Source organism: Nerophis lumbriciformis, linkage group LG24 (genome assembly GCF_033978685.3).
Source record: "Nerophis lumbriciformis linkage group LG24, RoL_Nlum_v2.1, whole genome shotgun sequence".
NCBI lineage: Eukaryota > Metazoa > Chordata > Actinopteri > Syngnathiformes > Syngnathidae > Nerophis > Nerophis lumbriciformis.
In genome coordinates, this window is record NC_084571.2 from 7,208,803 (window position 1) to 7,226,520 (window position 17,718).

A 17,718-nucleotide genomic window follows, 5' to 3' on the forward strand; every position below is an offset into this window, starting at 1 on the left:
TGGTTGTGTGGACGCGACGCCATGCTGACTGTTGGCTTATCCTGAGGTAAGACGACATGTGCAATGACTGAATGCCGCAACTCTCGCAGGGCGTGACCGCCGTCGCCGTGACGACGTGCAGCGACAGAGCCCACATGCAACTCATCTCCTTCTGTGGGCGAGGGGGATACTTATCATTTTTTAACTTGGTGTTCACCCAATCAGGAGACGGGCTGTGTACATAATTCGGTACTTTTAAAGGCGTTGACCGAATTCCGATGGCACTACCGGGTATCGATTCACGTAAGATCAATTTGTTGCACGTGACGTAACATCCGGTTGCAGACGAAACATCGTTTCACGTAAACAATCAAACAAGTTAAACTTCCTTTCAGTCATGTCACAATTTTCAACACCAACAAAGCAAATGTGCTTGGTAGAAAACGATCAAGCCTCAAGTGACACTCCACTTTTTCAAAATGCGCTAGCTTGATGCTAACTTTCATTGGATTTACCTTAGAGAGACTACTGTTAGCAATTTTTAACACATTCAAATTGAGTAATGAAAACTACAACTCAGATGCACGTTACAATCCAACAGATGGTGTGTAATAAGTACTATACTTACAGTATTAACACATTGTAGGGCGCAACATAATGCACTCAGCTTCCTGGAAAATTTCTTAGTTAGACAACATAACATAGGCTGTTATGTTGTCTAACTAGGAAGTACATTTTTCTGTACTGCCATCTAATGTCTTGGAAGTGCAACTGCATTGCAAACAAGACTCAAATGTTATAATAAAACAAGATCTAATAGCTAATTTTTCAATGTCACATTCAAAAATAACATTTTATTTTTGAACAATTAACACACAAAAGTACTGAAAAGGACAGGTTATTGAGTCACAGGTACTGAGAATTGGTACCGTATCGAATCAAATGAGAACGGTACCCATCCCTACTTAGGAATTAATAAAAATGAAAGACTACGATGGTGCTGGTTGGCGGCGCTAAATGACTTCACGTTTGGACGAGTGAAGCAACATTTTGATTTGTGTCCAAATAAATGATCTCAGATTCTTAAACCTTACGACATGAAGTTGTCGGTGTTGGTCTTCATGGAACACGCTATATCACTTTTTGATGAACAAATGCGTGATCATGCGCAAGGTGTGGTAAGAAGACAAGCAGTCCCATTATAATGTGCAAATACTGTACATGAGTTTGTGGGAATTGCTACATTTCATGTTTTATTCTTGCCAGTAACCTTTGCTCGTACAATAGAAGTCTTTCTTTCTCCTTCTCCCCCAACATGCAAGTGCAGAATCGTTGCGTATGGACCCCGGTACAATAGCGTTAGTAGCAAGCAACTAAGCAGGAATATGATGTTTGTGAGCCTTTGTGCCGCATGCTGCACTTCCATCCCATAATACAAAGCAACAAAAACTCCATCACATTGAAAATAAAAACACGGAGACGTGGACCGCCGCCGCACGTCAGCTCAGACGCACCGAAGCGCGAGTGACGCAATCAAAGACGGAAGTGGGCGACTTCCTCTTCGTGCCTTGGTGCCTCGCCACGTGAGTCGGGCGGCATCACGCATGCAGCAGGGGGTGGGGGGGGGGGGGGGTGGGGGGGCGCTAGTGGCGGCGCCGTGTACGTCGGTCATGTGCAGGGACTCGGTGACGCCAATAAAAAGGTGGTTGTAGAAAAATCAGCTTGTGGGCGGGGCTGGAAGCTTTTATTCATTTTTATCTCCCCACCGTGGAAACACTGGTTTTAGTCTTTTTAAGTAGGGTTTTTGTTTATTTGTGGCTGTAACGTCTCGGTCTTTGCTTTCGTTCTTTTAGTAGGGAGTGAAGCGACTGTACCCTCCTCTGTAAAGGCTAGCCTGCAACATCAAAGATGAAAAAGTACCAATCAGTAATCAGGTGAGTAATTGTCTCTTTTTTCTCTCTCTTGCCTTTGTCCACAAACTTCCTTCCGGTGACCACGCTCACTCTGAGCGGATCGTTTTGACTGCAAACGCGACGTGTGTGTCAGGAGGCGGGCTCTAAAAGGTCCTACGTACCATAAACATACCATCGTTTTCGCACTATAAGGCACACTTCAAATCCTTTCATTTTTTCAAAAATGGACAGTGCGCCTTATAACGCGATACGGAATAATTCTGGTTGTGCTTACCGACATGTAATAATTTTTATTTGGTACATGGTGTAATGATAAGTGTGACCAGTAGATGGCAGTCACACATAATATACTTGTGGACTGCAAGATGACGCCAGTAAAAAACACCAACATTTTGATGTTTCATTGAGAATATAGAACATTACACACGGCGCTCAAAAATCTGTAAAAATGTTTTAGTACAACTTTGGTAAGCTATGAAGCCACACTGCTTGATGAATTGTCGGAGCATTTCGGCTACCATAGTCAGACGTACTGTGCTTCAACATAAGGATATTATTATGGTGTGTGTACAAGGACCTCAAAATGGCACCTATTAGGAGACATTATACGGCATTTTGTTTTGCAATATTATGCAAAACCAACTTTTCTTATCTATTGGTACCTATTGGTATCTGCTGATGTGTATTTGGTATCTGCATAAGTCCTGAAAATGTGTGCGTGTAGTCGATAAGCTTCTTCTTTTCGTCTATCTTCTTGTTGTGGGGCATTCACCCTCTGTTGTTGCCATTTCTAATACAAAGTAGCGTACACTTCTAACTTATATCTCGCTATGAAAGCGCTAAAAACTACCAGTGTAGTGAGTTTACATTATTCACCTACGGAACTTTAGTTATCAGAGAGTTCCAGTCGGACAATTTTTCAACGGGACACATTTCCGGCCTTGTTGTTGCACTAGTGAGCCACGGATGAGGAGATGCTGTTCTGTTATTGATTTAAAATAAAGTCTCAATGTCAATAAAACAGTTAACTCCATCTTTTAGAACTTCTTAAACTCCCGTCCTTTCACGCTACACCGCTACAACAAAGATGACGGGGAGAAGATGCTGTCTAAGGTGAGCCACGCAAATAAGACCGCCCACAAAATGGCGCATCCGGAAGCGACTGTCAGAAAGCGGCTTGAAGATGATCTGTAAAACCTTATCCATGCAACATTTTGACCAAAGAACCACCATTACATGTTATGTAGACCACAAGGAAGTGTATTAATTATCAGCCTTATAATCCAGTACGCCTTTTGTATGAAAATAGACCTGAAAAGACCCGCTCATCGCCCGTGTGCCTTATGATCCGGAAAATACTGTACACTAGCTAGAACCGACGGCGCGCTATAAAAAGTCATGCAAAGCGACTTGCCTACACCGCGGCCATCTTAGTGGGGGGTCACTTTAACAACTTGATGTACATTCCATACAAATCCTCACTTATTCCTCAATCCATTTTCATGTGGTTCAATTCGTCAATGTGATGTGCAATTAATGCACATTTAATTTTTTTAAATACAAACATATGTTTTTTACCGATACAAGTGTCCCTGTTTTAAGCATACAGAACATTTTGCAACCGTGAGCAGCCTAATGTTCTGTTGTTCTTGTTACGATCAGATACCCTGATGTAGCGATTCTTATTCACCCTGATGCTAAATTCATTCATAATTTTCAAAACTCGATTTAAATTTTTTTAAATATTTTTTATAAAAATTAATTTGCATCAACCAGAAAGAGCTTTTCCAACCTGCAAACTTTTATGAAAAAGTCTGATATCATTATTTTACAAAATAATACATTGTAAGAATCAGTTAGAATCGAATCCTCACCCCAGGAATTGAATCGAATTGTTAGGTGCCCAAAGATTCACACCCCCACCCTATTGGCACTTTGCCCCACCCTATCTTAGGCTCGCCATAGGCACCCAGCTCTAAGGACATGTCCTAACTACTGTAAATTCCAAACTATAAGCTGCTACTTTTTTTCATACGCTTTGAACCCTGCGACTTATAAAACGGTGCGGCTAGTTTATGGATTCGCTGACGTCCATAAAGCAAATAGTTTTTATTAAAAATATTCAAAGACACTTAAATGGTGTGTTATTGTTTGTGCTATTGTGCCATCTTTTGGGAGAGTTCACTCACTACAGGTGCAGCTGGGTGAATGCCTACAGTGTTTCCTGCTGTTTAAAGATTTTAACCGGAAGTAGAAGTGACGTTCTCTTTTCTAGCCGTCCATAATATTTTTACTCTAATGGATTCTTCATTGTAAGTTTTACAATACAACTAAAACAATTCATACTGACTAAATCGTTCCATGTGTGATGTCTGTAGGAGAATTTTCATGCATATTTGTACGTGCTATCATAATGTAATGAAGCTAGCGTCGTCAGCATTAGCTAATATGCTAACATATTTACGAGTGTCTGTGTTAGTACTATTAACTTACAATGGCAGTCTTTTTTGTATTGTTTCAGTTTCGTAAATTCACCAAAACGTCACCGTGGACTTATTGAGTCTGTTTAGCTGATTGGAGAGCTAAGCTTGTGCAGCTAGTCGGTCTTCTGTTTTGTTTGATCAGGCACTGTTTGGAAACAATTAAGGTATGTAAATAAACATTTACAAAATATTTCTGTATAAATAAGTTTTTTTGCAACATATACAGGTAAAAGCCAGTAAATTAGAATATTTTGAAAAACTTGATTTATTTCAGTAATTGCATTCAAAAGGTGTAACTTGTACATTATATTTATTCATTGCACACAGACTGATGCATTCAAATGTTTATTTCATTTAATTTTGATGATTTGAAGTGGCAACAAATGAAAATCCAAAATTCCGTGTGTCACAAAATTAGAATATTACTTAAGGCTAATACAAAAAAGGGATTTTTAGAAATGTTGGCCAACTGAAAAGTATGAAAATGAAAAATATGAGCATGTACAATACTCAATACTTGGTTGGAGCTCCTTTTGCCTCAATTACTGCGTTAATGCGGCGTGGCATGGAGTCGATGAGTTTCTGGCACTGCTCAGGTGTTATGAGAGCCCAGGTTGCTCTGATAGTGGCCTTCAACTCTTCTGTGTTTTTGGGTCTGGCATTCTGCATCTTCCTTTTCACAATACCCCACAGATTTTCTATGGGGCTAAGGTCAGGGGAGTTGGCGGGCCAATTTAGAACAGAAATACCATGGTCCGTAAACCAGGCACGGGTAGATTTTGCGCTGTGTGCAGGCGCCAAGTCCTGTTGGAACTTGAAATCTCCATCTCCATAGAGCAGGTCAGCAGCAGGAAGCATGAAGTGCTCTAAAACTTGCTGGTAGACGGCTGCGTTGACCCTGGATCTCAGGAAACAGAGTGGACCCACACCAGCAGATGACATGGCACCCCAAACCATCACTGATGGTGGAAACTTTACACTAGACTTCAGGCAACGTGGATCCTGTGCCTCTCCTGTCTTCCTCCAGACTCTGGGACCTCGATTACCAAAGGAAATGCAAAATTTGCATGGTTGGGTGATGGTTTGGGGTGCCATGTCATCTGCTGGTGTCGGTCCACTCTGTTTCCTGAGATCCAGGGTCAACGCAGCCGTCTACCAGCAAGTTTTAGAGCACTTCCTGCTTCCTGCTGCTGACCTGCTCTATGGAGATTTCAAGTTCCAACAGGACTTGGCGCCTGCACACAGCGCAAAATCTACCCGTGCCTGGTTTACGGACCATGGTATTTCTGTTCTAAATTGGCCCGCCAACTCCCCTGACCTTAGCCCCATAGAAAATCTGTGGGGTATTGTGAAAAGGAAGATGCAGAATGCCAGACCCAAAAACGCAGAAGAGTTGAAGGCCACTATCAGAGCAACCTGGGCTCTCATAACACCTGAGCAGTGCCAGAAACTCATCGACTCTATGCCACGCCGCATTAACGCAGTAATTGAGGCAAAAGGAGCTCCAACCAAGTATTGAGTATTGTACATGCTCATATTTTTCATTTTCATACTTTTCAGTTGGCCAACATTTCTAAAAATCCCTTTTTTGTATTAGCCTTAAGTAATATTCTAATTTTGTGACACACGGAATTTTGGATTTTCATTTGTTGCCACTTCAAATCATCAAAATTAAATGAAATAAACATTTGAATGCATCAGTCTGTGTGCAATGAATAAATATAATGTACAAGTTACACCTTTTGAATGCAATTACTGAAATAAATCAAGTTTTTCAAAATATTCTAATTTACTGGCTTTTACCTGTATATCTGCGACTTATAGTCCGGTGCAGCTTCTACATAGAAATTTAGTGGCTGCGGCTTGTATCTATATTCCGGAAAATATAGTACTTTGTGTACAGTACATTTATACTACTCACACTAGACCGTGGGTCTTGGGTTCAGTTTTATTTGGAGTTGTAATTATTTCTATCATGCACCTGTCATTAGGCTGAATTACTCTACAGAGGAGTACCGTATTTTTCGGACTATAAGTCGCTCCTGAGTATACGTTGCACCGGCCGAAAATGCACAATAAAGAAGGAAAAAAACATATATACATCGCACTGGAGTATAAGTCGCATTTTTGGGAGAAATGTATTTGATAAAATCCAACACCAAGAATAGACATTTGAAAGGCAATTTAAAATAAATAAAGAATAGTGAACAACAGGCTGAATAAGTGTACGTTATATGAGGCATAAATAACCAACTGGTATGTTAACGTAACATATTATGGTAAGAGTCATTCATATAACTATAACACATAGAACAAGCTATACGTTTACCAAACAATCTGTCACTCCTAATCGCTAAATCCCATGAAATCTTCCTCTCCGGTGTCGCCTCTGGTATGCGTCCTTTCTTTCTGCTGCTCGATTGCCGTTCTCTGCTGCATATTTCACTACGTCCAGCTTGTAATCTGCAGTATATGATTTCCTTTTCGGTGCCATTTTTGTTCAGCCCTTCTCAGTTTTTATAAGTTACCGCCAATGTTGATGTGATCCATTTTAATAGCTACGGCAGTAGCGGATAGCATATAGCAGTTAGCATCCTATGACCCACAATGCACTTCTGCCATGACCCTCCCCCGCCGAATTCTTATTGGCTGACGTGTGAGTGACGATTGCTGACGTGTGTGACGATGGCTGCCATTTGCTTCGTCGCTCACGGGAATGAGATAAATAATATTATTTGATATTTTACGGTAATGTGTTAATAATTTAATGAAATTAAACAATGGATGTCCGCTAACTTCTTGCAACTCAACGCCAAGAAAACGGAAATGCTGATTATCGGTCCTGCTAAACACCGACATTTATTTAATAATACCACCTTAACATTTGACAACCAAACAATTACACAAGGCGAATCAGTAAAGAATCTGGGTATTATCATCGACCCAACTCTCTCCTTTGAATCACACATTAAGAGTGTTACTAAAACGGCCTTCTTTCATCTCCGTAATATCGCTAAAATTCGTTCTATTTTATCCACTAGCGACGCTGAGATCATTATTCATGCGTTCGTTACGTCTCGTCTCGACTATTGTAACGTATTATTTTCGGGTCTCCCTATGTCTAGCATTAAAAAATTACAGTTGGTACAAAATGCGGCTGCTAGACTTTTGACAAGAACAAGAAAGTTTGATCATATTACGCCTATACTGGCTCACCTGCACTGGCTTCCTGTGCACTTAAGATGTGACTTTAAGGTTTTACTACTTACGTATAAAATACTACACGGTCTAGCTCCGTCCTATCTTGTCGATTGCATTGTACCATATGTCCCGGCAAGAAATCTGCGTTCAAAGAACTCCGGCTTATTAGTGATTCCCAGAGCCCAAAAAAAGTCTGCGGGCTATAGAGCGTTTTCTATTCGGGCTCCAGTACTATGGAATGCCCTCCCGGTAACAATTAGAGATGCTACCTCAGTAGAAGCATTTAAGTCCCATCTTAAAACTCATTTGTATACTCTAGCCTTTAAATAGCCCCCCTGTTAGACCAGTTGATCTGCCGTTTCTTTTCTTTTCTCCTCTGCTCCCCTTTTCCTTGAGGGGGGGGGGGCACAGGTCCGGTGGCCATGGATGAAGTGCTGGCTGTCCAGAGTCGGGACCCGGGGTGGACCGCTCGCCTGTGCATCGGCTGGGAACATCTTTGCGCTGCTGACCCGTCTCCGCTCGGGATGGTGTCCTGCTGGCCCCACTATGGACTGGACTCTTACTATTATGTTGGATCCACTATGGACTGGACTCTCACAATATTATGTCAGACCCACTCGACATCCATTGCTTTCGGTCTCCCCTAAAGGGGGGGGGGTTACCCACATATGCGGTCCTCTCCAAGGTTTCTCATAGTCATTCACATCGACGTCCCACTGGGGTGAGTTTTTCCTTGCCCGTATGTGGGCTTTGTACCGAGGATGTCGTTGTGGCTTGTGCAGCCCTTTGAGACACTTGTGATTTAGGGCTATATAAATAAAGATTGATTGATTGATTGATTGATGACATAAGTCGCTCCGGAGTATACGTCGCACTATGAAAAAAAATGCGACTTATAGTCTGAAAAATACGGTAAATAAATACATTAATGACATGTTTTTATCTAAATGTAATGGCGGGTTAGCACGTGTGCTGTGGGTTTTGACTGCATTGGTTCCTGCTTGGATTTGGACCGTGCCCTACACCTGTTGGAACCGAAGAAGGGGACGTGTGCCGTGCTCGTCCAGAACTTCTAAAGTAAGGCCGGACGATTCTTTGACATTTTGACCAAAGAACCACCGTCACGTGTTATGTAGACCACAAGGAATGGTTTTACATGGAGAAAGAAATCATAATTTAACCGCTTTAATGCGCCTTATAATCCGCTGCGCCCTATGGTCTGTAAAAGACGCTAGATCAAAACATGCTGAACTCTGGCGAATGAATTACCGTGCGGAATCAAATATGAATAAGAATTTTTGCAGTTTGTGGCTGGAGGTGAAATTGGGAAGGAAGGAGAGATTGGAGCGGAGGTTCTAATAGCGGCCGCCTTTCATGTGGGAAGTGCCGGCACCTTGCAGGAGCGCCGCGGGTTCTTAGCCCTTAGTTAGGCTCCGCACCACGCTTCCCTGCAATATCTAGGACACGCACACACACAGGTTTTTCCACAATTAGGAATCCAAACTGGGAAAGCTCGCAAATGTCTTCAAAGGCTCATTTTGCCTAATTTGGGCAGGGCCCCTCGCTCGTATGAAACTTTTATCAGCGTGCACAGAGAACATGAGAATGTGCAACCTCGGAGGAACTCATTATTATTATTAGGGCCCGCAATGGCCCATTGCAAAAGGACTCCCGAAGGGAGTCCTTATGCAATGGGACATAAGGACCTATTGTTATTCTAAGGTTTTATTATTATTATTATTATTATTATTCTTTATTCTTCCGCCGCCACAACAAACTGTAATTTGACCCACTTAACATGCTTCAAAACTCACCATATTTGACCCACACATCAGGACCTGCGAAAATTACTTTTTAAAAAAACCGAACCCCAAAACTCAAAATTGCGCTCTAGCGCCCCCTAGGAAAAAATAAAACTAGACTGCCTATATCTCCCACTAGGAAGATCGGAGAGACATGAAACAAAAACCTGTATGTAGGTCTGACTTAGACCTAGTTCTCATAATTGTATATCCTCGGGCTAAAATCAACAGGAAGTTGGCAATTCCCCCTTCAAGACAAAAAAGTACTAAAAATAGTCACTTTTGCCTCTTTGAGCTGTAATTTGACCCCCTTAACACGCTTCAAAACTCACCGAACTCAACGCACACATCAGGACTGGCAAAAATTGCGCTCTAATAAAGAAACCTAACCCCAAATTAAAAAATTGCCCTCTACAGCAATTTTTGAATAAAACTGATAAAAAACTGCCCCTCGGAAGAAGAAAATTACAAAACTGCCTGTAACTCCCACTGGGAAGGTCGGAATGACATGAAACAAAAACCTCTATGTAGGTCTCACTTAGACCTACCTTTCATAAATTGACAACCCCCAGCAGAAATCAACAGGAAGTTTGCTATTCCCCCTTCAAAACAATTTTTTTTTAAAAACCGGTCACCTTCCTTCAAATACGAACTCCTCTGAGCGCGTTTGTCGTTTCGCCGTTTCGCCTTCAAACTAACACAGGAGAGAGATTGAACCCTTGTGATTACAACAACAGAAGCGCTTTTTAATTAACTGCTCCGGTTTTGATTTTATGAGCCTTCAAAGACCCGCTGCGCTGATGCTGCTGCACTGCTGTTTTTGTAAGATGGCTGCTTAAAAGCAGGAAGCACCAACGTGCCCACACAATGCAGACAAGGTAGGTACACTAGACAAAAGTCTTGGGACACTTCAGACTACAAGTAGACAAAAGTATTGGGACACTTAGGACTAGCACCTGCCAAATACGCGGGCCCGTCCAACGCTGCTTGCAGCTTTAATTATTATTATTACACCGACCGCCTCTTCGAGCACTAATTTGACCCACTTAACATGCTTCAAAACTCACCAAATTTGACCCACACATCAGGACCTGCGAAAATTGTCTTTTAATAAAAAAACCAAACTGCAAAAATCAAAATTGCGCTCTAGCGCCCCCTAGGAAAAAAAAAACTAGACTGCCTGTAACTCCCACTAGGAAGGTCGGAAAGACATGAAACAAAATCCTCTATGTAGGTCTGACTCAGACCTAACTTTCATAATGGTACATTTTCGGGCTAGAATCAACAGGAAGTTGGCAATTCCCCCTTCAAGACAAAAAAAGTACTAAAAACAGTCACTTTTGCCTCTTTGAGCTGTAATTTGACCCCCTTAACATGCTTCAAAACTCACCAAACTGAACACACACATCAGGACTGGCTAAAACTGTGCTCTAATGAAAAAACCTAACCCCAAATTTCAAAATTGTGCTCTACAGCAATTTTTGAATAAAACGGACAAAAAACTGCTGCTCGGAAGAAAAAAATTACAAAACTGCCTGTAACTCCCACTGGGAAGGTCGGAGAGACATGAAACAAAAACCTCTCCGTAGGTCTCACTTAGACCTACATTTCATAAATTGACAACCCCCAACAAAAATCAACAGCAAGTTTGCTATTCCCCCTTCAAAACAATTATTTTGTAAAAACCGGTCACCTTCCTTCAAAAACTATCTCCTCTGAGCGCGTTTGTCGTTTCGGCTTCAAACTAACACAGGAGAGAGATTAAACCCTTGTGCATAAATTAACAGAACAGTTTTTTTATAACTGCTCCGGTTTTGATTTTATGAGCCTTCAAAGAACCGCTGCGCTGATGCTGCTGCACTGCTGTTTTTGTAAGATGGCTGCTTAAAAGCAGGAAGCACCAACGTGCCCACACAATGCAGACAAGGTAGGTACACTAGACAAAAGTCTTGGGACACTTCAGACTAAAAGTACACAAAAGTATTGGGACACTTAGGACTAGCACCTGCCAAATACGCGGGCCCGAACAACGCTGCTTGCAGCTTTAATTATTATTATTCTTTATTCTTCCGCCGCCACAACAAACTGTAATTTGACCCACTTAACATGCTTCAAAACTCACCATATTTGACCCACACATCAGGACCTGCGAAAATTACCTTTTTTTAAAAAAAAACCGAACCCCAAAACTCAAAATTGCGCTCTAGCGCCCCCTAGGAAAAAATAAAACTAGACTGCCTATATCTCCCACTAGGAAGATCGGAGAGACATGAAACAAAAACCTGTATGTAGGTCTGACTTAGACCTAGTTCTCATAATTGTATATCCTCGGGCTAAAATCAACAGGAAGTTGGCAATTCCCCCTTCAAGACAAAAAAGTACTAAAAATAGTCACTTTTGCCTCTTTGAGCTGTAATTTGACCCCCTTAACACGCTTCAAAACTCACCGAACTCAACGCACACATCGGGACTGGCAAAAATTGCGCTCTAATAAAGAAACCTAACCCCAAATTAAAAAATTGCCCTCTACAGCAATTTTTGAATAAAACTGATAAAAAACTGCCCCTCGGAAGAAGAAAATTACAAAACTGCCTGTAACTCCCACTGGGAAGGTCGGAATGACATGAAACAAAAACCTCTATGTAGGTCTCACTTAGACCTACCTTTCATAAACTGACAACCCCCAGCAAAAATCAACAGGAAGTTTGCTATTCCCCCTTCAAAACAAATTTTTTTTAAAAACCGGTCACCTTCCTTCAAATACGAACTCCTCTGAGCGCGTTTGTCGTTTCGCCGTTTCGCCTTCAAACTAACACAGGAGAGAGATTGAACCCTTGTGATTACAACAACAGAAGCGCTTTTTAATTAACTGCTCCGGTTTTGATTTTATGAGCCTTCAAAGACCCGCTGCGCTGATGCTGCTGCACTGCTGTTTTTGTAAGATGGCTGCTTAAAAGCAGGAAGCACCAACGTGCCCACACAATGCAGACAAGGTAGGTACACTAGACAAAAGTCTTGGGACACTTCAGACTACAAGTAGACAAAAGTATTGGGACACTTAGGACTAGCACCTGCCAAATACGCGGGCCCGAACAATGCTGCTTGCAGCTTTAATTATTATTATTATTATTATTATACCGGCCGCCTCTTCGAGCACTAATTTGACCCACTTAACATGCTTCAAAACTCACCAAATTTGACCCACACATCAGGACCTGCGAAAATTGTCTTTTAATAAAAAAACCAAACTGCAAAAATCAAAATTGCGCTCTAGCGCCCCCTAGGAAAAAAAAAACTAGACTGCCTGTAACTCCCACTAGGAAGGTCGGAAAGACATGAAACAAAATCCTCTATGTAGGTCTGACTCAGACCCAACTTTCATAATGGTACATTTTCGGGCTAGAATCAACAGGAAGTTGGCAATTCCCCCTTCAAGACAAAAAAGTACTAAAAACAGTCACTTTTGCCTCTTTGAGCTGTAATTTGACCCCCTTAACATGCTTCAAACTGAACACACACATCAGGACTGGCTAAAACTGTGCTCTAATGAAAAAACCTAACCCCAAATTTCAAAATTGTGCTCTACAGCAATTTTTTTATTAAACGCACAAAAAACTGCTCCTCGGAAGAAAAAAATTACAAAACTGCCTGTAACTCCCACTGGGAAGGTCGGAGAGACATGAAACAAAAACCTCTCCGTAGGTCTCACTTAGACCTACATTTCATAAATTGACAACCCCCAGCAAAAATCAACAGCAAGTTTGCTATTCCCCCTTCAAAACAATTATTTTGTAAAAACCGGTCACCTTCCTTCAAAAACTATCTCCTCTGAGCGCGTTTGTCGTTTCGGCTTCAAACTAACACAGGAGAGAGATTAAACCCTTGTGCATAAATTGACAGAACAGTTTTTTTATAACTGCTCCGGTTTTGATTTTATGAGCCTTCAAAGAACCGCTGCGCTGATGCTGCTGCACTGCTGTTTTTGTAAGATGGCTGCTTAAAAGCAGGAAGCACCAACGTGCCCACACAATGCAGACAAGGTAGGTACACTAGACAAAAGTCTTGGGACACTTCAGACTAAAAGTACACAAAAGTATTGGGACACTTAGGACTAGCACCTGCCAAATACGCGGGCCCGAACAACGCTGCTTGCAGCTTTAATTATTATTATTCTTTATTCTTCCGCCGCCACAACAAACTGTAATTTGACCCACTTAACATGCTTCAAAACTCACCATATTTGACCCACACATCAGGACCTGCGAAAATTACCTTTTTTTTAAAAAAAAACCGAACCCCAAAACTCAAAATTGCGCTCTAGCGCCCCCTAGGAAAAAATAAAACTAGACTGCCTATATCTCCCACTAGGAAGATCGGAGAGACATGAAACAAAAACCTGTATGTAGGTCTGACTTAGACCTAGTTCTCATAATTGTATATCCTCGGGCTAAAATCAACAGGAAGTTGGCAATTCCCCCTTCAAGACAAAAAAGTACTAAAAATAGTCACTTTTGCCTCTTTGAGCTGTAATTTGACCCCCTTAACACGCTTCAAAACTCACCGAACTCAACGCACACATCGGGACTGGCAAAAATTGCGCTCTAATAAAGAAACCTAACCCCAAATTAAAAAATTGCCCTCTACAGCAATTTTTGAATAAAACTGATAAAAAACTGCCCCTCGGAAGAAGAAAATTACACAACTGCCTGTAACTCCCACTGGGAAGGTCGGAATGACATGAAACAAAAACCTCTATGTAGGTCTCACTTAGACCTACCTTTCATAAACTGACAACCCCCAGCAAAAATCAACAGCAAGTTTGCTATTCCCCCTTCAAAACACATTTTTTTTAAAAACCGGTCACCTTCCTTCAAATACGAACTCCTCTGAGCGCGTTTGTCGTTTCGCCGTTTCGCCTTCAAACTAACACAGGAGAGAGATTGAACCCTTGTGATTACAACAACAGAAGCGCTTTTTAATTAACTGCTCCGGTTTTGATTTTATGAGCCTTCAAAGACCCGCTGCGCTGATGCTGCTGCACTGCTGTTTTTTTAAGATGGCTGCTTAAAAGCAGGAAGCACCAACGTGCCCACACAATGCAGACAAGGTAGGTACACTAGACAAACGTCTTGGGACACTTCAGACTACAAGTAGACAAAAGTATTGGGACACTTAGGACTAGCACCTGCCAAATACGCGGGCCCGAACAATGCTGCTTGCAGCTTTAATTATTATTATTATTATTATTATACCGGCCGCCTCTTCGAGCACTAATTTGACCCACTTAACATGCTTCAAAACTCACCAAATTTGACCCACACATCAGGACCTGCGAAAATTGTCTTTTAATAAAAAAACCAAACTGCAAAAATCAAAATTGCGCTCTAGCGCCCCCTAGGAAAAAAAACAACTAGACTGCCTGTAACTCCCACTAGGAAGGTCGGAAAGACATGAAACAAAATCCTCTATGTAGGTCTGACTCAGACCTAACTTTCATAATGGTACATTTTCGGGCTAGAATCAACAGGAAGTTGGCAATTCCCCCTTCAAGACAAAAAAGTACTAAAAACAGTCACTTTTGCCTCTTTGAGCTGTAATTTGACCCCCTTAACATGCTTCAAAACTCACCAAACTGAACACACACATCAGGACTGGCTAAAACTGTGCTCTAATGAAAAAACCTAACCCCAAATTTCAAAATTGTGCTCTACAGCAATTTGTTTATTAAACGCACAAAAAACTGCTCCTCGGAAGAAAAAAATTACAAAACTGCCTGTAACTCCCACTGGGAAGGTCGGAGAGACATGAAACAAAAACCTCTCCGTAGGTCTCACTTAGACCTACATTTCATAAATTGACAACCCCCAGCAAAAATCAACAGCAAGTTTGCTATTCCCCCTTCAAAACAAATTTTTTTTAAAAACCGGTCACCTTCCTTCAAATACGAACTCCTCTGAGCGCGTTTGTCGTTTTGCCGTTTCGCCTTCAAACTAACACAGGAGAGAGATTGAACCCTTGTGATTACAACAACAGAAGCGCTTTTTAATTAACTGCTCCGGTTTTGATTTTATGAGCCTTCAAAGACCCGCTGCGCTGATGCTGCTGCACTGCTGTTTTTTTAAGATGGCTGCTTAAAAGCAGGAAGCACCAACGTGCCCACACAATGCAGACAAGGTAGGTACACTAGACAAAAGTCTTGGGACACTTCAGACTACAAGTAGACAAAAGTATTGGGACACTTAGGACTAGCACCTGCCAAATACGCGGGCCCGTCCAACGCTGCTTGCAGCTTTAATTATTATTATTAATACTGCACAGCTTTTATATGCTAAAAAAAAAAAGCAATCATCACGTATGATTAAAGGATTAACAGCCCGACTCGTCACATTGACGGACAGCGGGACCGTCGTTACGCACGTGCACGCTCACATGCGCTATCTCCCCGCGTTCCCGACACACAGGTGCGATATTTTTTTTAGTGGGCCAAATCGACTTTCATCAAGAGGACGATTAAAGCCAAGAGACGTGGAAGGAAATTTGTAGGAGAAAGAAGACAGATTAAAAAACAAACAAAAAAAAAAACATTCAAGCACATTTTTAATTAAGTCAATGAAGAGGAAAAAAAATGTCTTAATTAATGAAAGCTTTTAGCTAGCAGCTGCACCGTGGAACTGTACGGCTTTTTATGTCGCATTGGTAAACTTGCACGCATGTTCGAGTGGATTGTCAAGCAGAGAGCACGCCTCCGATCAAGCTGGTGGGCAGAAGGGCGAGGCAGTCCCCCCCACCCCCCAACCAACCCCCCTCTCTCTTTTATGTCCCACGGCACGCCGCAGCATGCGTTTGATGCGCTACGGTCTCGCTTCGCTGCGGACAAGTCTCAGGTTTTAAAGGGAATATCTGCTGCTTTGGACTTTTCATCTTTGATGTTACAGTCGCTGCAAACGCTAGCTAAAAACAGACATTAACACTTGGGCGTCATCCCTGCACCTTCTGAATGGTTGAGGAAGAAAAAGGAAAAAAAACAAAAAAACGTAAGGATGGTCGGGAGATATAGCATGATATGGCGCTCCTAGCGTCGCCCAGATGCGTGATGTTACGTGCAGCACATGTGTGAGGAAAGTTTTCAATCAGGGGTGTCCAAGCTCCTTGCAGCCAGAAACATGGTGGCCACGTTGATACATCAGCTTGTATTTTTTGTTTCATGCTTGTGAGAATCCTGCATGTGACTGAAGCATTAAGGAGTGGGGCAATCCAGGACTAGCTGCAGTGGGCTCAAACAACCACCAGGTAGCATCTGCGAGCAGATAATACTGCGTCATCTCTTTCAGAGTGCATTCTTCACTCACGCATTAAGTGAGGGATGAGGTGAAAAAACCGACCCGGATCCAGTGCATGGAGGTCAATATACAGTGGGGCAAAAAAGTATTTAGTCAGCAACCGATTGTGCAAGTTCTCCCACTTAAAATGATGACAGAGGTCTGTAATTTCCATCATAGGTACACTTCAACTGTGAGAGACAGAATGTGAAAAAAAATCCAGGAATTCACTTTGTAGGAATTTTAAAGAATTTATTTGTAAATTATGGTGGAAAATAAGTATTTGGTCACTTCAAACAAGGAAGATCTCTGGCTCTCACAGACCTGTAACTTCTTCTTTAAGAAGCTCTTCTGTCCTCCACTCGTTACCTGTATTAATGGCACCTGTTTGAACTCGTTATCTGTATAAAAGACACCTGTCCACAGCCTCAAACAGTCAGACTCCAAACTCCACTATGGCCAAGACCAAAGAGCTGTCGAAGGACACCAGGAAAAGAATTGTAGACCTGCACCAGACTGAAGTTTGCCAGAGAGCACATGGATGATACAGCAAAGGATTGGGGGAATGTCATGTGGTCAGATGAAACCAAAATAGAACTTTTTGGTATAAACTCAACTCGTCGTGTTTGGAGGAAGAAGAATACTGAGTTGCATCCCAAGAACACCATACCTACTGTGAAGCTTGCGGGTGGAAACATCCTGCTTTGGGGTTGTTTTTCTGCTAAGGGGACAGGCCGACTGATCCGTGTTAAGGAAAGAATGAATGGGGCCATGTATCGTGAGATTTTCAGCCAAAACCTCCTTCCATCAGTGAGAGCTTTGAAGATGAAACGTGGCTGTGTCTTCCAGCATGACAATGATCCCAAACACACCGCGCGGGCAACGAAGGAGTGGCTCCGTAAGAAGCATTTGAAAGTCCTGGAGTGGCCTAGCCAGTCTCCAGACCTCAACCCCATAGAAAATCTGTGGAGGGAGTTGAAAGTCCGTGTTGCTCGGCGACAGCCCCAAAACATCACTGCTC

At 42.1% G+C, this 17,718-nt stretch overlaps 1 protein-coding gene across 7 annotated transcripts in view; it reads right to left on the reverse strand.

Moving 5' to 3' along the window:
- Window positions 1-17,718, reverse strand: part of LOC133620178 (RNA binding protein fox-1 homolog 3-like) — a 1,135,173-nt gene that overhangs the window by 39,650 nt on the left and 1,077,805 nt on the right. The window contains exon 14 of one of the 7 annotated variants that reach the window (XM_061981453.2): window positions 1,622-1,873. The exons of the other annotated variants lie outside the window; for them this stretch is intronic. Within the exon in view, the coding sequence (XP_061837437.1) occupies window positions 1,829-1,873 (45 nt within the window). The 3' untranslated portion in view covers window positions 1,622-1,828. Of the gene's footprint in view, window positions 1-1,621; window positions 1,874-17,718 lie in introns of those variants that run through there. 7 annotated transcript variants of the gene reach the window in all.